Raw genomic sequence first — 20,894 nt, 5'->3', positions numbered from 1 at the left:
ACAGTGCTTCAGAAGTATTCCTTTGCTTTTTTCCTTTCTGCTCCTGTGACTTCTGGTCCCTCCATCCCTCCAGAAGGGCCTCATTTAAAAAAAAAAATACTTCTTACTTTTATTTTTAGAGACAGGATCTCACTGTGTTGCCCAGGCTAGAGTGCAGTGGTGCGATCATGGCTCACTGCAGCCTTGAACTCCTGGGCTCAAGCGATTCTTCTAACTCAGCCGGCTGAGTAGCCGGGACCACAGGCACACACCATCACGCTTGGCTAATTTTTTATTTTTATTTTCATAGAGACAGGGTCTCGCTATGTTGCCCAGGGTGGTCGTGAACTCCTGGCCTCAAGCCATCCCCCCGTCTTGTCCTCCTAAAGAGCTGGGATTACAGGTGTGAGCCACTGTGCCCAGCCTCAGTTTTGAGGATATTCCTAGGTTCTGGAGAAAGCTCGGAGCCCTCACATGACCCTGCTAGTGCAATTTCCACCCGTTATTGGATATGGTCCCTCTCAGTAAGCGGGGATATCACAGAGCCTTAGAACAAGAGCCCTTGTGTTTGTCGGGTGCACCCAGGCAGGCCCTGCCTGATGCCCATGAGGCTGAACCCATTTGTAGCCCAGTGAGGATGGGTGGCCAGGTAGCATGAGTCACCCAGGCATCAGCATCTCCTCAGAAGCTCCTGCCCTGACGGGGTGTTCACCCTGCTGGACAAGCATCCCTTTGCGGGCAGCAGACAGGCAGCCACCTTGCCGCCCACACAGATGGCTCTTGTGTGCCTGACCTGCGGCTCCCGGGGGGCGGGGAAGAGAGGGGGCGCTGTGCACTTTGACACCTATGTGGGGGACTGGGGGCAGGGAGGGGGCGAGGGGCAGGGGGCTGCGTGCTGGCCCCGCTGTCAGGCTCACCTTACTCGGCTAATCCTGAACGTGCAAGAACAATGCTGCCAAAGCCATGAGCTGGATCTCAGCCCTCCGGGGCCCCAAGCCCCCATCTCCTCTAATTGAGGCCTCACAGGGTGGTCTGCGCCCCCAGGCTCCCCCTTGTCCGTGGCTCTGGCCAGTGCCTCCTGCTGTTGCCAAGGTGGTCCAGGCACTGCCTCAGCCCGCACCCCACAACCGCTGTGCCCTCCGCCCAGAACGCTCTTCCTCTAGATACCCATAGGATGCGCTCCCTCACCCGCACAGACCTTTTCCTGGCAGCCCGCACACCCTGCAACCTCTTCTTGAAAGGCCTGGGTCTGACCTGATGGAGAGAGTTGCTCTTGGGCAGAGGGAGGGGTCACGGCCCCGTCCCTCGTATCCACCTGGCGCTTTCCACCTTCCTGAGAGCAGAGGCCACTGTAAAAGGGACCCTGTGCTGGGGGTTTTCTGGGTGCTGGACTTGTGGGCACACCCCATCCACTCCTGCCTGGTCCACACACTGGCTGCTCTTTCACAGACAAAGATCTGGCGGCCAGAGGGGCTCCAGGTTTGAGACGGGCCCTCAGAGGAGCAGCCCCTTCCTATTCCTGCAGCGTCTTCCACACGTGGAGAGGGGTTCAGGCCTACGCTGCTCTGGGCCTGCAGGGCCACCCCCTGGAGGCCGCGGGAGTGCGGGAGGGGACGCCGGGCCTGCAGGGGTGGAGGAGGGACCCGGGAAGGCATGAATGGAAGCGCCGGACCAGGGCGGGAAGCAGCGGACGCGGAACGGGGTGGGGAGGGCTCAGGTTGCCAACCCAAACAGCCCAGCGCGCCTCGGCCCCGTGTTGAATCCACAAAAATTTCCATCTGCCTCTGGAGCACTCGGAACCCGGGCAACGAAAGGCTGTTCGCGCGGCAAAGTAAACACCGGCTCCGTGCAGGGACTGCCGTGCGCTGCGTCCCAGTTTTAAACGGCCGCGTCAGCCATTTTGTGGACGCCACCGTCCAAAGTGAGGCGGAAGCCCCCACCTGCGGGCTCGGAGCCAGGGCAGGAAGCCGGTCCCACTGCCCGGAGCGGCGCGGCGAGGACCTGGGCATCCACCTGCCGCCAGCGCCACCTCTGACCTGGGGCCAGAACCCGAGCCCGGGAGGCCCGGGCCCCCCACCCCCACCCCCACCCGCAGCTGCCGCCGAGCCCCTGCACAACCTCGGGGTCCACACCTGACAGGGAGGGCCCGGGACGTGCTGGGCCTGTGCCGCCGGTTCGCCCCGTCCTTCCTTCACCGCCCGCGGTTTCCCAGCCCAGCCGGCACGGCCAGGTCCCCTCCCCGGGAGGGAGGGGAGGCTCGGGTCGGGACATCTATTTTTGGTGGTGACCAAGCCACTGCTTAATATGCAGAACCGGCTGGGGGCAGGCTGTGCCCTGACCCACGGGGTGACAAGTTTAAAAAGGGGCCCATTTTGACCAAAATACATGTTTTTCTGAGGTTGGCCAGGGCAGCCAGGCAGGGTTTGCCGCACAGACAAGGCTCTGCACCGCCCTCACGCCCTGGCCCCTGCAGGCGGCCAGCCCAGCCGGACTCCCGCAATTGATGCTGTCGATTATAGATCCGCACACGGTGCCCAGTGAGGGCTCGGCCACTGCGGGCTCCGGCCACCGTCCTGCTCGGGCACCTGACACGCCCCTGCCGCCTGCTGTCCTATCCCAGCCTCTCTCTGAAGCAGTTGCCCTCACAGAAGTTGACACACACTTGAGCTGAATTTTTAAAAAGACTTAAATTTCCTCTCTGGCCAATATTGGAGGCCTATAAATAGAGTCATTCAGGAGAGGCTTGAGGGTGGCAACTGTCCCCCACAGGCAGGCTAAGAGAGAAACACCCCAAGAAAGAGAGACGCTACTGTGGGGAAAAGAACAGTTCTTGGGGGATTGCTGAGGGTAAGAGAAGCAGGAAGCCGCTGGATAGCTGGGGAAAGCAAGACCTGGATTCAGGAGGCCTGGCCAGGGCCACGTAGTAGGGTTGAGGTGGAACTTGAACTTGCAGAGAGACCCCTGATGCCATCCTCATGCTCACACCCTCTGAGCTCTGCCATCAGCCAAGCAGCCCTCCTGGGCCAGGAGCTTGTGACACTGCCCCCGCCACAGGGCCTTTGCACGTGAGCGATCGGCATAATGGTGCCTGTCCCCTCCACTGGGGGCCAGGAGGCTGAGGCGCTGAGAGCCCACGTGACTCGCCGAGTCTCACAGCCATCACGTGTAGGGGGCAGAGCTTGCACCCCAGCCACTGGCTCCAAAGGCGTGAGAGGAGGTCAGGCTTTTGCCCTGTGTGGGATGGGAAGGGGGGATGGGAAAGGGGTCTGTGTGTGGCCCTGTGTGCACAGCTGGATGCTGGGTGTGGATGGGCCACACCTGGATGAGGACCCTGAGTGATGAGCCCCTCCTATGGGGTTCAGGGTCCCATGGGTAACCAAGAGTGACAAAGTGAGACTGCACCTGCAGGATGGGGCTTGGCCCGGCTGTCTCAGTAGGTGCTGGGCCAGGCTAGGGCACCGCTGCCAGGGCTGTCTGGAGCAGTAGAACCAGAGGCAATGCCAACTCCTGGTGTCACCGAGTAGGGACAGTGTAGACAACGCCAGCAGAGGAGGACGGGAGCCACATCAGACAGGCTTCTCCTCTGAGCTGGGCACTCTCCACGGTCCCATCACCCAGTGGCAGTTAGTGGGGGCTGTCTCTGTGGCGGGTTGAGGGTCATTTGGGCTCATGGTATGGCAGAGGGTCATTGGGATATGATCTGGGGGTCATGACCTGGTGGTCAAAGGGATATGATCCCCTCCAAGTCCCAGGGCAGGGCTGGAATCTGCAGCTGACAAGTGCCCTTTGCCAGCCTCTGGCAACCTCATGGCAACCTATCCGAGGATGGGTGGCACAGAGAGGAGCCTCTGAGTGGGGAGGACCTCACAGGATGTTAGGATTGGGGGTGGTCCTCCCAGGGGAGACCAGAGGACCAAGGTGGGACCTTGTTTCTGAGGTTCCCTTTCCCATCACACTCACCTCCACGTGACATCACTTTACTGGGGGGAAAAAGAAACACCTCGAAATGAGCACACCAAACTACCTGGCGCATCTCAATCTTGGACAAAGCGAGAACTCATGGTGGATCTCAGAGCCAAGCCCACGGTGGTCCCAGTGCCCAGGAGCTGGGCCTGGGAAGGGGGAGGCCGACGGCCCCAGCATCCCGGAGCGCAGCTGTACCCTGGCCTCCCTTCCCAGCTGCGTCCTGGGTGCTGTGGCTGCACAGAGATGCGATCACGTTCCTTGGCAACTTTGGTTTCTTACTTAGCAACACATCAATAATATCCCTCCCGAGTAACGACTGCCGGCAAAAGCTTGTCTGTGGTGGGCACTGGGGCTGCGGCGTCGAGGTGTCTCAGTATATACCACGCTTCTCTATGGACAAACCGATGGCTTTGAGCTTGTCACATGACAAAGCTTGCATGCAAAGCCCGACCCTGGTGCTTTTCTTTCCTAGGAGTGACGACAGGTTTCTAGTTTTCACAGGCAGTGCTAGAGTCCCTTCCAGGAGTTGTTACTTTCATTAATTCCCACCTCCTAGTAAGACAGAAGAGTGTCTGCTCTTCCGCACCCATGCCAGCACAGGGTATCATCATTTCCTTACATTTTGACTTTAGGGGTGTGCATTCCCCTGGCCACTGGTGGGTCTACTGTCTTTCCAAAGAAGGTGGTGGGCAGAGCTGGGCTGCGGTTCAGAGGTGCCTGCTGAGCCTGGTTCCAGGTGTGGCCTTTGGGGGTAGCCTGAAGTTGGGGGAGGGTACGGGGCCTCGGTCCCTGGCCAGGCGAGCCATGATGGCTGTGAGAATGCCAGGTCTGAAGACCTCCCACCTCAGGCTCCCTGGGAGCAGACTCAACCTGGCCCCAGGGGCCTCCTGCAAGCCTCCCCGGAGCTTGCTGGGCACAGGGACTCCCTGGCAGACACACCCACCCCTGCGCAGGAACGGGGTGGCGGTGCTCAGCGTCAAACGCTGCTTTCATTATAGGTTTATCTTTGGAACCCCAGACAAAACAGGGCTTGTGTGGTTTGACTGAAGGGCAGCCCCTCAGGACTCCGCCATCCACTAAGACGGCTCCTCAGGAAAGAAAAAATACACTAACCTTAAAATAACCAGTTCCCAGAATAGCAAACTAATGACGGCTTCTAAAGGGAGCCCTTTGATCAGTCAGAGCCCCCGCCTTTGCCTATTTACGGCCCTGTCACTCAAGAGCAGCCCAGCAGCAGAGAGAGGAGTGTTGGGTTGGGTGTGGGGGGCGGGGGGTGGCGCAGAGGGGAGGGGGAGCTGCCGAGGAGAGGCAGGTCTGGGGCTGCCAGGGCAGTCCAGGCTGCCTAACTTTCTGATGCAACCAGCCCTTCAGTGGCAAGGTGCTCCCTGGCCTCTGGGACAGCCTGGAAGTGTGTCCTGCCTGCACCGACGCACACTTCTCACAGTCTGCTGAGCAGCACCTTCCAGTTGCGAAGCTACGCCAGGGAACAGACCTGGCTGCAGAGAACCGGAAAAGAACCAGAATCCCAAGCGGACATTCCTTAGGGACCTCGGGGAGGCGTGGGTCATGAGCTCTGGGGACTCGAGGCAGGGGAACTTGGGGAGGATGCTGTGGAGAAGGAGCCCAGGAGGGGTCTGCAGGGATGCATCTCTGTTGGGGGCATGGGGTGGAGAGGGGCGCTGGGGCCATGAGATGGCAACTACTAGAGTGTGCTCTCCCGTATGGTCCCTGCCATCCACATTCACCACATTCTATGGGCACTCACTGAGCATTTCCTTGGGCCTGGCCTGGGTAAACGTTGGGGGAGCCACACTCACCTCCCCACATGCCCGTCCAAAGCAGCGCTGTCCCATAGCTGAATCTGTGTGGCACAGCACTTAAAAAAGTGGTGACTGACATCCAGGAATGGAATTTTCTTTTCATTTTAATAAATTAAAATTAAAATTTAAAGATAGATCCTTCACTCGGTTATTAGAAAACCCTTCAGTATGTTTGAAATGACTTAGGCATGGGAATCTCCTTTTTCAATGGTAAATTTTATGAAATCTAAATACAGACCAAGTCGTTCTCATGAAAACTCAGTGTCTAAATTGAAACGTGTAAAATATGCGGTGGCTTTTGAAGACCCAGTATGAAAAAGAAGAATGTCAACAATTTTAAGAGTTTTAAAAATATTATATATTGAAATGATATTTTGGATCTATTGCGTTAAATAAAATATATTATTGTAATCAATTTTACTTATTTCTTTTAAATTAAAAAAGTGGCTATTAGAAAATTTAAAATGATATCTGTGGCTAGCATGGATGAGCTGACCAGGAAGTAAGGGAGGTTAGAGGCTGAAAACTCAGTGAAAGTGGAACCCCAGAGGTAATAGGGGCCCTGAAGGTATTTGATGAGTGAGATGAACTTGAGCTTTGGTTTCACCAGGAATAGATGATTATGTGTCAAAGCCCAGGCCTGCCCCAGGAAGTCTCATAGCAGAGACTTACATAAAGCTGGGACCCTCAAAGGGCTCTGCTTTCATGGTGAGGGCCAATGAAAAATCTCCTACTCCCTGAGAAGACTGTAAAGAAAACTGCATTACTGCTAAGAGAAGGAGAACAAGTTCTGTCCTGGAAATTCATGTTCACAAGTTAGTCCATGCTCCGCTTGGAGGCTTGAATTCATACTACCTAAGTGGCCTAGAAAACTTTGAGCCTAGAATTAAAAGTCCAGGCTGGCAGTACACCCACATATGTGGCAATGGAAGGGGTAAACATGATTCCTCCCTGAGGACCCCAACTTCACACCAGACTTCAAAAATTCCCACAGATAAATTCTAAGATATATAAGTTTACAATGAAAAAAAAAAACAAAACCAGAAACGAAATGAAACACCATGAATGAGAGTCAGCAGAAGAAAAAATCAAACAGGGAGGTGAACTCAGAAATACTTTAGATACTGGAATTAAGAGAAGCTCAATATAGAATAGCCATATTTAATACACTTCAAGAAAATTTAAAGTTTGAACAGGCAAGTAAAGAGGAAGATACGATTAAAATGACCTATCAGATATGAATAAGAACCCAACAGAACTTTTATAAATAAAATAATAATAATTGAAGTTTAAAATTCACTGAACAGTTTTAACAGCAGATTAAACACAGTCAAAGAAACAACTAGTGAACTGGAAGATGGATTCCAGAATACAGTACAGAGAGACAAAGTGATTTAAAAAAAAAAAGGTTAAGAGATATGAAGGGGAGTGACATGGTCTACTACTGGCCAATAAAAATTTCAGAAGGAGATAATGAGACTGAAGTGAAATCTTAGGAAGTATTAACTGAGAATAATCTAGAACTGATGAAAGACACCAAACCACTGAGTAAGGTAGCTCAGGCAGAAAAAAAGAAACCTATTAATATATCCTAGTGAAAATGCAGACTAGAGTCAAAGGAAAGATCTTAAAGGCAGCCAGAGAAAAAAGACAGATTGTCTTCCAAGGAGCAACAATTCATCATCTTCATTCTCAACGGTAACAGTGGAAGCCAAAGGATAGTTCAATAACATTTTTAATGTGCTAAGAAAAAAGAATTTTGATAACCTAAGGCCTATAATTTTATAATTGGAGGAAATATTTTTTAACATGACAGTAAAATGGTCATTTGCAGACAAAATCTGAGAGTTTTTCACTGAAGAAAATTTAAATGAATCCCTCAGTCACATAAAAAGGTAATCCCAGATGTAAGATCTGAGATAAAAAAGAAATAACAAATGACAAAGAGGCAAATGGGTGAGTAAATTTAAACAAATATTGATTGTATAAAACACTACCAATTAGTGAGTTAAAAATTAAACACAGTTCAACTAAAATATACAACAGCAAAGTACTAAGTCAGGAGGAGAATAATTGAAGTTAAAGTGTTCTAGGATCCCTATTTTATTACAGATATGGGTAGATATAGCAATTACTTCTGATATATATTCATTTAAAATGTTCTAGGTTAACCTTTCCAAGGATGGTAGTAGAATACATAACTTCAAAACTAGTAGAGAGAAAAGTAGAATGAGAAGTAATAATCTAATGAGAGGCAAGAAAGAGGAGAAAAATAAATATTACAGATTTAGTACAAGTGGAAAGCACAAAATACACTGCTAGAATTCAATCCAAATCTATTAGAAATTATATTAAATATAAATGTATTAAATGATTTTTTAAAAACTCAGTAATACAGTGTTTACAAAAGACAAACCTGAAATCCTATGGTTGTAGGATTAAAAAGAAAAGGATTTAAAAATCTGACATCAAAGTCAGAAAAGAAAACCGCACCAGTATCCTTTATGAATATAAAGTACATTCTTTTTTTTTCTTTCAATCAGCTTTCCTAGGTTGAAGACACAAACATTCTTAACAAAATATTAGCAAACCAAATCCAGCATTATATAAAAAGGATTATATATCATGCCCAGGTAGGATATATTCCAGAAATGTGAGATTGGTTTAACACCTGAAAATTAATGTATTATACCAAATCAGTAGAATAAGGAATAAAAACCACAGGACCATCTCACTAGACACAGAAAGAGCATTTGACAAAATCCAATATCCATTCATAATGAGAGCTCTCAACACACTAAAAATAGAAGGAAATATTCTCAACATGATAAAAGGCATCTATGGAAAACTCAGAGCTAATGGAAATTGATTGAATGATTTTCCCCACAAGATCTGCTCTAGCACTTCTAGTCAATAATTTTTTTGAAGTTCAAGCCAGTGCAATTAGGCAAAACAAAGAAATTAAAGGCATCTGATTGGAAAGAAGTAAAAATTGTCTTTATTGCCACAAGACATGATCCTATATGTAGAAAATCTTAAGAAATCAATAGCAACAACAAAAATGGCTAAAGCCAAGAATAGAAAAGTCATAGTTTACAAGATTGATATAAAAATTTAATGTTACTTCTATATACTAGTAATGAACAATTAATTCAAAATGAAATTAAGAAAACAATTCCATTAACACTAGCATGACAAATAAAATATTTAGGAGTAAATGTAACAAAAGATGTATCAAATTTATATGCCCCAAACTGCAAAATATCACTGAAAGAAATTAAAGTAGATCAAATAAATGGAGGGATATACCATGTTCATTGATTACAATACTCAATTTTGTTAAGTTGTCAATTTTCCCCAAATGGATCTATAGATTCAACACAATGCCTATCAAAATCCCAGCAGGCCCTTCTTTTTTAATTGACAGGTTGAACCTAAAATTTATATGGAAATTCATAGGACTTAGAATAGACAGAAACAATTTGTAAAGAGATGAACAAAATTAGAAAACTTACATAATTTAATTTTAAAACTTACTGTAAACCTACAATAATCAAGACAGTATAGTATGGGTTTACAGAAAGGCATATAGACTTACAGAAAGGCATATAGACCAACATAATAGAATTGAAAATCCAGAAATAAACCTATAAATTTATGGTCAATTGATTTTTGACAAAGAAGCCATGATAATTCAAAGGAGGAAATGGAGTATTTTCAACAAATGTTCTGGGGCAATTGGATATGCATAAGTAAGAATAAAACAAAACAAATCTAGACTTTACTTCATATCATACCCCAAAATTACCTCAAAGTAAATATAGACCGAAATGTAAGAGCTAATTCTATACAACTTCTAGAAGGAAAAAAACCCAAAACAAAACAGGAGAAAATGTTTATGGCTTTGGATTAGGCAGAGTTCTTAGATAAAACATCAAAAGCCTGAGCCATATAAGAAAAGACAAATTGGACTTCATTAAAATTAAAAACTTTTGTGATTTAAAAGATGTGATTAAGGAAATGAAAAGACAGCCACAGAATGGGAGAAAATATTTGCAAGTCATAGATCTGATAAAGGACTTGTATCCAGAACATATAAAAAACCCTTGCAACTCAATAATAGAACAGACTACTTAATTAGAAAATGGGCAAGAGAGTTGAATAAACATTTCACCAAAGAAGACTATGAATGGCTAATAAGCACATGAAAAGTGGCTCAACATCATTAGTCATTAGGGAAATGCAAATCAAAACCACAATGAGATACCATTACATACTCACTAAAAGGGCTAAAATAGAAAAGACCATGTATTTGCAAGGCTGTGGAGAAAGTGGAACCTTTATACTTTACTGGTGAGAAAGCAAAATGGTATAAATCCTTTGGAAACAGTTTAGAAGTTTCTTAGAAAGTTAAACAGAAATTTGCCCTATGCCTTCTCAGTAATAATAGATCAGGCAGATAAAAACATTCCAATGAGAATATAGAAGATTTGAACAGACCAATTAACAAGCTTGTTCCAGTGGATATGAACATAACACTGCACCCAACAATGTCAGAATATACCTTGTTTTCAAGTACAGAAGGCACATTTACAAAAATTGACCACATTTTTGCCGTAAATCATATTTCAAAACATTCTAAAGGATTAATATCATATGGATTGCTTTCTCTGACAAGAGGGCAACATTATGAGAAAGCTGTGCTACAATTATAACAATGACAAAAACCACATTGCTACAGAACTCCTAGGATAAACAAGAGATCATAATGGAGATTAGAAAAATACTACAGTGAATGAAGATTAAAATTAAATGCCATATATCAAAATGTGGGAGATGTAGTTTGGATGATATTTAAAGGAAAAATTTATAACCTTAAATGCATACCTTAAAAATTTAGAAAGCCATGAGATTGACAGTGGTTAGAAAAATTAAAACGAAAAGGAAATTTAGGAAGCCTGAAAATTAAGAATTATCCTATTCTTAATTTAGAGAGGTTAGAGAAAGAACAGTATATTAAGGCCAAGTAAATAGAAGGAATAAAATAAACAGAAGTGAATGAAACAAAACAAAATCACAATAGAGAGGATCAGCAAAGCCAGAAGTCCATGAAACATTTAATAAGACAGGGGAATAGTGTCAAGTTTGACCACTAAGGGGGAAAACAGTGAAGGCACAAATAAATAATATTGAGAATAAAAAATGGGACTAAATGCTAATGGACGGACATTAAAATTATAATAAATGCCAATGAACATGGAAACTAAAATGAAATGTATAAATTCCTAGAATATATAACTTATCAAAACTGATACAAGAAGAAATAGAAAACCTGAACAGTCCATAATTATTAGAGCCATTGAATCAGGAATGATGAATCTTCCCACAAAGAAAACACCAGGCCTAGATGTCTTTACCTTTAAATTCCACCAAACATTTGAGGAAAATAAAATTCTAATCTTATACAAAATATCCCAATATAGGAAAAGAGGGAACACTTCTTAAGTTAGTCTGTGAGGCTCACATACATTTGACACCAAAACCTGATGAAGACCATACAAGAAAGGAAAATTATGTCATGTATGTATCTCACACATAAATACTGGCACAAAATTTCTGATATATTAAATATTAGTAAGTGAGATTTCAGCAGTGTTTAAGAAATAATATACAATGTGAAGGATTGGTGGGTGTGAGGAGAGGCCGGAGACCACATATATGGCTGGAAAAATAATCCAAGTAAGAGATGATAAAGGCCTGAACTCAGCAGGGGTTGGGCTGAAGGGAGAGGATGAACAGCAGCACGGCGGCTCTGGGGGCGCAGCTCGGGGAACTGCCCAAGACAAAAAAGCCTTGGGGTCCAGCTTGTGGCCTGGTTGATGGAGGAGTCACACTGGAATGAGGGAAAGGGTAGCAGTGTCTGGGGGCAAACACCCAATTCTGGGAGGCTGGGCCTGCCTGCATCCTGGAGGTTGGGGTCATGCACGAAGCTTGGTAAAGGCATGGGCAGGGTGTGGTTTTGGGAGTCCCGGGTTGGGGGGCATTCTCATCCTGGAGGCCTGGATTCTGCGACCGGAGGCAGTGAAGGGAGTGTCAGGTGGTGGGGGCCCCTTCCCGCCCAACGCTTTCTGAACTGCGGCATGGAAACCCAGGACTCCCCTGTGTCCGGCTCTCAGCCATGAACATTTCCGGCAAAAACAGAGAAGAAAGAAACTCTCCCAGCCCACTGTGCTCCTCATATCAGCAAAAGCAGTATGAGCTTAGCTTGCAAAATAAACAGGGCCCAACGTAAACAGTGTGGCAGGTCCTGGAGACCAAGCTAAGAATACTTGCTGGGGGAGGAGGGCTGGAGCGGCCTCTGCCATCGATTCCTCAGAATGTCTGGGGTATGCAGCCCCCACACAGACTGCCAGCCCTGTGTGGGACTTCAGGAAGCCCAGTGGGGCCACAGGGGGAGTGGGCAGGGCCAGCTCTCTCCGGACCTCTCCCGACCGCCTGCATTGGTCCCTGGCCCACACTGAAGGCCCTGGGCCCTGCTGCTGGCGCCCCCAGCCTGCCCCTGGCCTCAACCCTCCTCAGCCTCTCCATACGGACTTTGGGTGATATGAAACCCCTCCTTGCTCTCTCCACCTCATCTCCCACCCCTGTCTGTGTCCTCCTTGGGACCAGCTCTTCACCTAACTAGCTGTGTGACCTCAGGCGACCACTCAGCCTCTCTGAGCCTCGGTTTCCCCATCTGTAAAAGAGGATTTATGTGGGCATTTGAGCAAATAAGAGTCCTCTCCAGGATAAAGAAGACAATAATCTAAGATGAAAACAGAAAGGGCATGAGGCAGCTTTTGTAACTTTTGACCCTAAGGACACAAGCAGGAGTCAAACCCTCTCATTTGACAGGGGAGGGAGGCCCGCAGGAAGTAGACTCGCTGTGAGGAGGCCCCTGGATCTGCGGGTGTGGGTGGGTTTCTGCTCTCCACACCCTGGAGTGAGGCAGAACCTAAGCCACCAGGACAGGCACAGGGGTGGAAGGGATCCCTGGAATGGGGACGTCCTGCAAGGTAGTTGGGAGGTCTGTGTTGGAGCAGACACTGCACTGTCAAGCAAGAGTTTTGACGAGGCCGCAGGACTGTGACAAGAAGGGAGACCCCCAGACCCCTCTCTCCAATGTGGGTCCCTAGCCAGGACACCAAGGAAGAAGAGGGCTGCCTGCCAGGGAAACTGAGGCATCCCTGAACAAGCTCAGCTGGCCTGCACTAGTGAACTCCCTGCAAGGGGACTCTCTAGGCCTCCCTGGAGGGGTGACAGCCAGCTGTGCATCCCGGAGACCTCTCATCCTATGGCTAGGCAAGCTGGCCTGGGGTGGGACTCACTGCACAGCCCAGCTGAGGGGCTGAGCTGAGCTGAGAAAACAGTTGGAGGCTGGGGCCTTGACTCCCTTCCGGCAGGCAGCCAGACCGGCGGGATGGGGTGGGGGAGGGTGCTGGTGGGGAAGGCCAGGGGCTGTGGCTGGGGTTGGCGGGGCCGGCGGGCATTGGCACCGCTGCACGCCTGCTGGGCCTCCGAGGGCCGGGCGGCTGCTGGATTTCCTGCCCCTACTTCCCGAAGTCAGCAGGATTGCGCTTGGGGTATTTACGGTCCCGATGGCTGCACTGATAACGGAGAAAACTCGAGCCAGGCTGTGCCACCAAGCCCTCCAGGCCCAGCCAGGCCCTTTCCTAGGGTCTGTCCCTGAGGGGTGCACCAGTCAGTGGCAGGGCAAGGACCGGGTAGGCTACCACCTACCCGCCTAGGTCAGCACAGCTCTGTCAACTCCTTGATGGGCAGCCAGGTTCCAGGTAGACCCCTCAGCGGGGCTGAGATTTAGTGTCGACTGTGGGTGCCACTCACCACCTCAGAGACCCCAGGCAGAGGACTCAAATGTAACGGCAGGGAGCCAGGGCCCACCAGGGCTGTGCATGCAGAATCTACCAGAATCCTCGTGGCCCCGGCTCAGAGCCTGACAGGGCACCAGGATGTGGCCCCAGCCTTGTTCTTAAACCTTGCCCTAGGGATCAGGGACTCCGGAAAATGCTTCCCTTTGTTGCTCAGATGTGAAGAAATTGGGTGCATAATTTTGTGCCTTCAAGGCCAGCGCTGGCCCCTCTGCAGGCCCCCACACCGACCTTGGCTGACTGAGGACTGTGTCCTTGTTCCCAGGCCCCAGCAGGCTGCTGGACGGCCACTGTGCACGTCAGGAAGGGGCCACTGCACTTCAGGAGGCCCTGTCTGCCACCCACCATCACCCCCGCAGGATGCCAGACTCCAGGTCTGGGCTTAAAGGGTGGCCTGTCCCATGGAGCAGGGGCAGAGCCGTAAGAAAGGTCTGGGACAGTAGCGTAGGCAGTGGAACCAGAGCTTGGCAGGGAGTGGCGGGGAAAGGCAGGGGCTGTCCCCAGCCTGTGCTGTCCAGAAAGGGCCACCGACACTCCTGCACGTCAGGGATGTTCACGCCCCGCCTGCCTGGCTGCAGCCGAGATGGAAGCAGGAGTGGAGGTTGGGGAACTGGGTGCCACTCCCTGTCTCTACCACGGCTTTCCTTGATGTCTAGAAACTCCTGGCCATGCCAACAACACAGGGTACCCGGCCCTGCTGTACTGGGTGTGCCAGCCAGGAGTCACCCAGCCCTTGCGCAAAGAGAAAGCCAAGGAAACACCGTGTTCCCCGGGCAGCAGAGAGGCCAAGGCTTCTGGGCCTCTGAGTTTGCCAATCCTGTGAACTGACCTCTCCCGGGTCTTGCTTCCTGTCCTGCCAGATGGGCGCTATCTCCCACTGGGCCATCTGCCTGGCAAAGGCCTGCACCAGCCCTGCTCAGGTCTGTGCTGACAGAGGGTGGCCAGGCCCATGGGACTCAGGGTACTGTGGTCACACAGCCCCATGGGGCCAGGCACCTGAACACCAGCCTTCGCTCTTTCTGCATGACCCAATTTGCTGGTCTCAGGGCCCCACGGCCGCCCCAGGCCATGGGCAGATGGTGCCAGGTGGGGAGAGGGTGACGCTGCAGGTCCTGGGGGCCAGGACGGGTGGGGCAGGAGCAGGAGCCTGGGCTGGGCTGTGCCTGCCCCGCCTGCCCGGCTGCAGCCGAGATGGAAGCAGGCCAGAGCCAGGCGTTGCCAGGGAAACCGGGCGGCAGACGCACTCCCTGCCCAACTGAAACTCCTCTATTTTTAGCCTCTCAGCTACTTTCAGATAAAGTCCATGTAGACGGACTTGCTGTTCGGCAAGATAACAGCCCGCTTCAAACCACAGAGACTTCAAAGGGCAGTGGTGGGCTCAGCCATGGGCCCGAGAAAGGCCCTCCCACCGCCCAGATCCTCCGGCAGCTCCCAGGGTGCCTGGGGGAGAGGCTCCGGCCTGAGGGACCGAGTGATGGGCACAGAGCCTGGTGGGGAGTGGGGGCCTGGTGGGTTCGGGGTGAACAGAAGATGCCTCTCTTCCCATGAACCCATCCCAGCTGGGCCCTGCACCTCCCTGAGCCCTCGGCCGGCCCCAAGTGGAGGCCCCAGACAGCTGGGCCCAGGAGAAGGCTGGGATGTGAGGCCAGCTTCTGCCACCCTCCACTCAGGACACAGCCAGGAGGCTCGCAGAGCACAAAGCAGACTATGAGAGGCAGCGGGAAAGAGCTGGGGGGAGGGGGCACTTGGTGCCACCTGCCAGTAAAGACGCCACTTGTCAGAGGATGACAAACCAGCCTGGCCTGGCTCCTTCCATGGGGGACCAATGCCCCGCCAGGTGGGCAGTGGGCCTGGGCCCCTCTTGGGAGTTGCTGGGCAGGCTGCAGTAGGCACTGGCGGGAAGGTGGGGAGGCCTGCAGGAGCTTCACGTTCACACGCAGACCACAGGGAGGTGCCTGCTGGCCCCAGAACGCTAACCAGAACCACCGCGGGCTGGCGCGTGAGCCTACCTTGTCTTCTACTCGGTTCAGGCGGGCGCCGATCGTGTTGCTGCCGCGATCCTTGCTCTTTTCTATGGGGGATAAAACACCCAAATCAGGGCCAAGTGCTGGGGTGGGCCGGGGACCCCAGCTGGGCTTGGGAAGTGGGGTGGTAGGGCTGGGGGAGGTAGCTGAGAGTCAAAATGCCTAAACCTACTAGGACATTTTTAAAAAGCATCCTATGACAAAAATACCAGGGGTGGTACGGTGGCCGGGCATGGCTGCAGCTGGGGACCTGGGCTCCATCCTGCTCCACGCTCTCCACCTCTGACCTCTGAGAGCCCTAGGGGGCTGCCTAAGCTGGCCACACTGCCAGCTGTGCAAGCCCATGCCATTCCACTCCCAGGGCGGCATAGGCCTGACTCCAGGCTGGGGGACACAGCCATTCCGCTGCCCCTGTTACACCAGCCCACACTGTGAGCCATGGCTGCTGTTTGCATTTGGGCTAGGGAAACCCCAGGGAATGTGCCTTTTCCCTGTCATTCCCCGGAATGACTCACAGCCCCGTGTCCAGGGGACCCAAGGAATTTGGTCAAGGAGCCAGAAAACCAGCCCCCAGGCTGCAGCCAGGTGCTTCTGTCCCTCTCAACTTGAGCCCTGCAAGGCCCCCACCCATAGTCTCTTGAATTCTGGGCTGGCAGCTCACCCCACCCAAACCCCACCCCAGGCCCAGCCCCAGGATCACCCCCTTCTGCAAAGTTGCCCTGGGTTCATGTTTCCACACCTAGAGCCTAACCTCAACGCCCTGGAATTTAAAGGGACCCAGGTAAGTTCTTATGAAACCTGAATATTCCTTTGTAAAACGTACTTTGGAGCCACTTTGCTAAGGGTGGGGTCTACCTCCCCTTACTCCCTGGCTTTCATTTCATGTCATGCACTTTGGAGGTGCAATGGCCCATTCTGACATCATGGGGAGAGCCAGGAGGGCAGAGGTGCGGGAGAGTCCATTGCAGGCTGCTGGGCCCAGAGTAACTGACACAGAAACTCACCTGAGACGGAGATGAACAGTGAGGGCTTCCCAATGGACTGGTCCAGCCTGGAGAGAAGGAGACAGACACCAGTTCACACCTGGCCCTGGCACTGCACAGATGCACTGTCGTCTGTGGGACAGACAGCTTGACGTGCCCGGCAAGACAGTGGACTGTCCACCCACTCTGGGGACACCCCCGACCCTAAGACCTGCCAGGTCACTCCCAACCCCCCAGAGGGCCATGCTCCTGAGGGGGCTGAGCAGGGATCTCGGAAAGGGGGAGTCGATGGGCTGCCTCTCAGACTTCCTCCCTGGGGGTAGGAGTGGGAGGCAGTGGATCAGCCATGGGCAAGGCAGCCTGACCCCTCACCTGTGGCCAGGATGGACACGGGCTCCCAGCCATACCCTGTAACACACGGAGCTAGTTCCCAGGCGAGCCCATCTCGGAGGCACAGCTGCTCTGAGTCTGTGCAGGCCCGGGAGGATGGTGCTAGCTCCATGGGAACACATTAGCTCCCCACAGTCAGGGTCTCCAGCTCCAGGCCAGTCTGGGGGAGACCCGTGCGGTGGGGCCTGGCACCAGGCAGTGTCTTCCCAGGGCTGGGCCTGGCCCCTTGCTCAGAGGTGACAGGGAAGGTGGGTGGGCTGGCTGCCGAGTGTCCTGAAGTTGTGGGGAGTGTGAAGCTGGTGTTGCTACCTGAGCAGGGACGGAGGCGGGTGTTTGCCTCCCCTACGCGCCTCCCCTACCCCAATTCCCCCATCATCTCAGATCTGGGCGGGGAACAAGGTAGAGCTGCCTGGTGGGCTGGCTGTGAACCATGGCCGTGGCCAGCTGCCCTCCCTCTGCAGGGGTGGGGGTGGTGAGGAGAAGGGGGTGGTTGAGAGGCAAGAACTCAGGGTCTCAGCCCCTCCCTCCTCCTGCACCGCTCATCATGCAGCTGGGGCTGGGCTGGGCAGGACCCGGGCACCCTCCCCGCTGCCGTTTGGCCGTGCCCACCTCCTCTGCAGGGGTGGGGGTGGTGAGGAGAAGGGGGTGGTTGAGAGGCAAGAACTCAGGGTCTCAGCCCCTCCCTCCTCCGGCACCACTGATCATGCAGCTGGGGCCGGGCTGGGCAGGACCCGGGCACCCTCCCCGCTGCCGTTTGGCCGTGCCCACCTCCTCTGCAGCTCCTTGATGCGCACCATGAGGTTGAGGTGGCCCTGCGAGTACTGCTCAATGACGTCCCGCACATCGTAAGGCTTCCGCGCTTGCTGCGGGACAAAAAGACACGCATCACTTCTCCTCCCTGTGCCCCAGCCATGTGGCTCAAAGTGCAGGCAGTGACAGTGTCTGCCCTCGGGAGGCTTGTGAAGACCTGGGAGCTCGCCTACGTGGTGATGGCATAAGCCTGGTTCCAAGCGTGCACAGTAGCGAAGCTTGTCCCCATCAGCTTGGCCATGGGTCTCTGGGTAGTCCTGGGCCATCAGCTCGGCCTCTCTGGGTCCCAGCTTCCTGTCTACTCACCAGCAGGGGCCTGCTCTCTCCTCCCTTCCACCCCCCACCACCCCAGGCTACCAGTTCTGGTTCTCAATGGCTTCAGGAGGAGAGCTTGTCCCCATCAGCTTGGCCATGGGTCTCTGGGTAGTCCTGGGCCATCAGCTCGGCCTCTCTGGGTCCCAGCTTCCTGTCTACTCACCAGCAGGGGCCTGCTCTCTCCTCCCTTCCACCCCCCACCACCCCAGGCTACCAGTTCTGGTTCTCAATGGCTTCAGGAAGAGCTGGCCCCCCCAAGGGGTCAAGGAGCAGCACAGTGCCAGGCACTGACCAGGAGGCACAGCTCTGCATGCCCACTACCTACCTGGGCCCCAGACTGACCCTTGACATGCTCACTGGCTGCAGCCCCCACTGTCCTCAGGGTAGGGAGCGGGTCTCCTCTGCATTGTTCCTGGCAGTTTGTGCCAGGCAGCAGGGGTGGCCCCAGATGACGCCCTTAGCCTGCAGCACTTGCTGTGGGTGACGAGCATCTGCTTTGGCTCCCACAGTGGGGCTGGGGCCATGTGAGGCAGGGCAGGGGACCCCAGGGCTCCCAGGCTTGTTGCCAGCTCTAAGCCTATAAGTGGGACTCAGGTGACATCTTGAAACCACAACAGAGAAAACAAAGCATCTCATGATATCAGGAAACCCCAAGCCACATTTGTGGCCTTGCTCCCAAGGGCCTCACTCAGGTGGAGCAGCCAGGCTGAGCAGGGGTTTGATGGCCTAGGAAGGCCTTGGCCCTGCAGGCAAGCCAGCACATAGGACAACAGACTGCTTCTATCCCGAGAGGCCACTGGGTGACCGGGTGAGGCCCAGGGTAGTCATCATTAGTGCTCAAATAGCCACCTTAGCACTGAGCTAGTGGCTTTCCTGCCTTTTGCTGGGGAATTTGCAAGGCCCAAGAGACAAGCCAAGCGGCTTGGTGGGGAGGGGTGGGGCAGGGCCAGCCCAAGTCAGAGGGAGGCAATTGAGGCCCAGGATGAGAAAGGAGGAAGCTCAGGTACCGTTGAGGGCCCGGGCTGGGTCTGGGAACATGCCCTCCCTGCCCACCTGCTACCTCTCTTTGGGGTCCTACTCCTGAGACCAGGGTGACCTTAATCTGAGGATGCAGCCACTTCTACCCTGGGAAGCTGCAAGTTCCCAGATGGGGAGACCCTGAGGTCAGGTCTCCATGTACCCACTTTCAGCTCTAGACACACTTCTGACATGCCCAGGGGTTCTGCCACCAATGCCGGAGGCTTGGTGGAGTTCTTACAGCCTGCCCAACATTGTTTTGGACCCCAGGAATCCCAAGACAGGGCAGAGACCTCCTCCCTACCAAAGGCTGGGCCTCAGAAGTTCAGGGGGTTCCTCTTCCACCTGACACAAGCAGGTAGGGCCCTCACTGGCAACACTAGCCACTCTCTGGGCCCTGAACGGGAGATCCTGAGATCAGGAGGGCTGGGATGGGGCCCGTGTCCTCACAACACAGCTGTGCCCCATGGAAGAAAGGGCCTCCTGCTCCTGGGGCCACACTGGGCACCAGAATCGCCGGCATTGCCCAGAAATGACACACCAAGAACTGTGATAGAGGCAGGCATGGGGTTGGACTCTAGGCAGACCCTCTGGCCTGTAAAAACCGTACTTATGTACAGGCTAGTAATAACATCCTCAGGTCTCAGTTTCTCCTGTAATATGGGAATGCTAAGTCCTTCTTCTCTCTTCTGTAAGATAAAATGCTGAGCCCTGTCTCTCTCTTCCGTAAAAGGGGATGCTGAGCCCTGTTTCTCCTTCCTATAAGATGGAGATGCTGAGTTCTCTTCTATGAAATGGGATGTTGAGTCTTGATTCTCTTTTCTGTAAGATGGGATGCTGAACGCTGTCTCTGTCTTCTATAAGATGGGATGCTGAGCCTTGATTCCCCCTTCTGTAATATGGGATGCTGAACCCTGTCTCTCTCTTCTTTAAGATGGGATGCTGAGCCTCAATCCTCCCCTTCTGTAAGGTGGGTTGCTGAGCCCTGTTAGCATCTGGTAGCATCTCTTGTACCTGGTAGCATCTCCTGTAAGATGGAGATGCTAAGCTCCCTTCTGTAAGATGGAATGCTGAGCCTTGATTCTCCTTTCTGTAAGATTGGATATTAAGCCCTGATCCTCCCTTTTGGAAGATGGGACACTGAGCCCTGTTTCTCCCTCCTGTAAGATGGAGATACTGAGCTCCTTTCTGTAAGATGGAATACTGAGCCTTGATCTTCCTTTCTGTAAGATGGGATGCTGAGCCCTGATCTTCCTTTCTGTAAGATGGGATGCTGAGCCCTGATCCCCCCTTTTGGAAGATGGGATGTTTCTCCTTCCTGTAGGATGAAAATGCTGAGCTCCCTTCTGTAAGATGGGATGCTGAGCCCTGATCCTCCTTTCTGTAAGATGGGATGCTGAGCCCTGATCCTCCTTTCTGTAAGATAGGATGCTGAGCCCTGTTGGTATCTTCTATAAGATGGGATGCTGAGCCTTGATCCTCCTTTCTGTAAGATTGGACGCTGAGCCCTGTCTCTCTCTTCCATAAGATGGGATGCTAAGCCTTGATCCTCCTTTCTGTAAGATGGGTTGCTGAGCTCTGTTTCTCCTTTCTGTATAATGGAGCTTCTAAGCTCCTTTCTGCAAGATGGGATGCTGAGCCCTGTCTCTCTCTTCTATAAGA

General features: G+C 52.1%; 1 protein-coding gene across 2 annotated transcripts in view; it reads right to left on the bottom strand.

Annotated features, from left to right (window-relative positions):
* KCNQ1 (potassium voltage-gated channel subfamily Q member 1) overlaps positions 1-20,894 on the bottom strand; it is a 404,800-nt gene that overhangs the window by 55,408 nt on the left and 328,498 nt on the right. For both annotated transcript variants that reach the window (XM_008969085.5, XM_034931950.3), the window contains 3 exons: positions 17,859-17,953; positions 16,722-16,768; positions 15,703-15,764 (listed from right to left, as the gene is read on the bottom strand). In XM_008969085.5, the coding sequence (XP_008967333.1) occupies positions 15,703-15,764; positions 16,722-16,768; positions 17,859-17,953 (204 nt within the window). The remainder of the gene's footprint in view (positions 1-15,702; positions 15,765-16,721; positions 16,769-17,858; positions 17,954-20,894) is intronic.

This window comes from Pan paniscus, chromosome 9, assembly GCF_029289425.2.
Source record: "Pan paniscus chromosome 9, NHGRI_mPanPan1-v2.0_pri, whole genome shotgun sequence".
In the NCBI taxonomy this organism is placed as follows: Eukaryota; Metazoa; Chordata; class Mammalia; order Primates; family Hominidae; genus Pan; species Pan paniscus.
The sequence above is the reverse complement of the archived record's forward strand: the minus strand, read 5'-3'. Positions and strand labels throughout refer to the sequence as shown.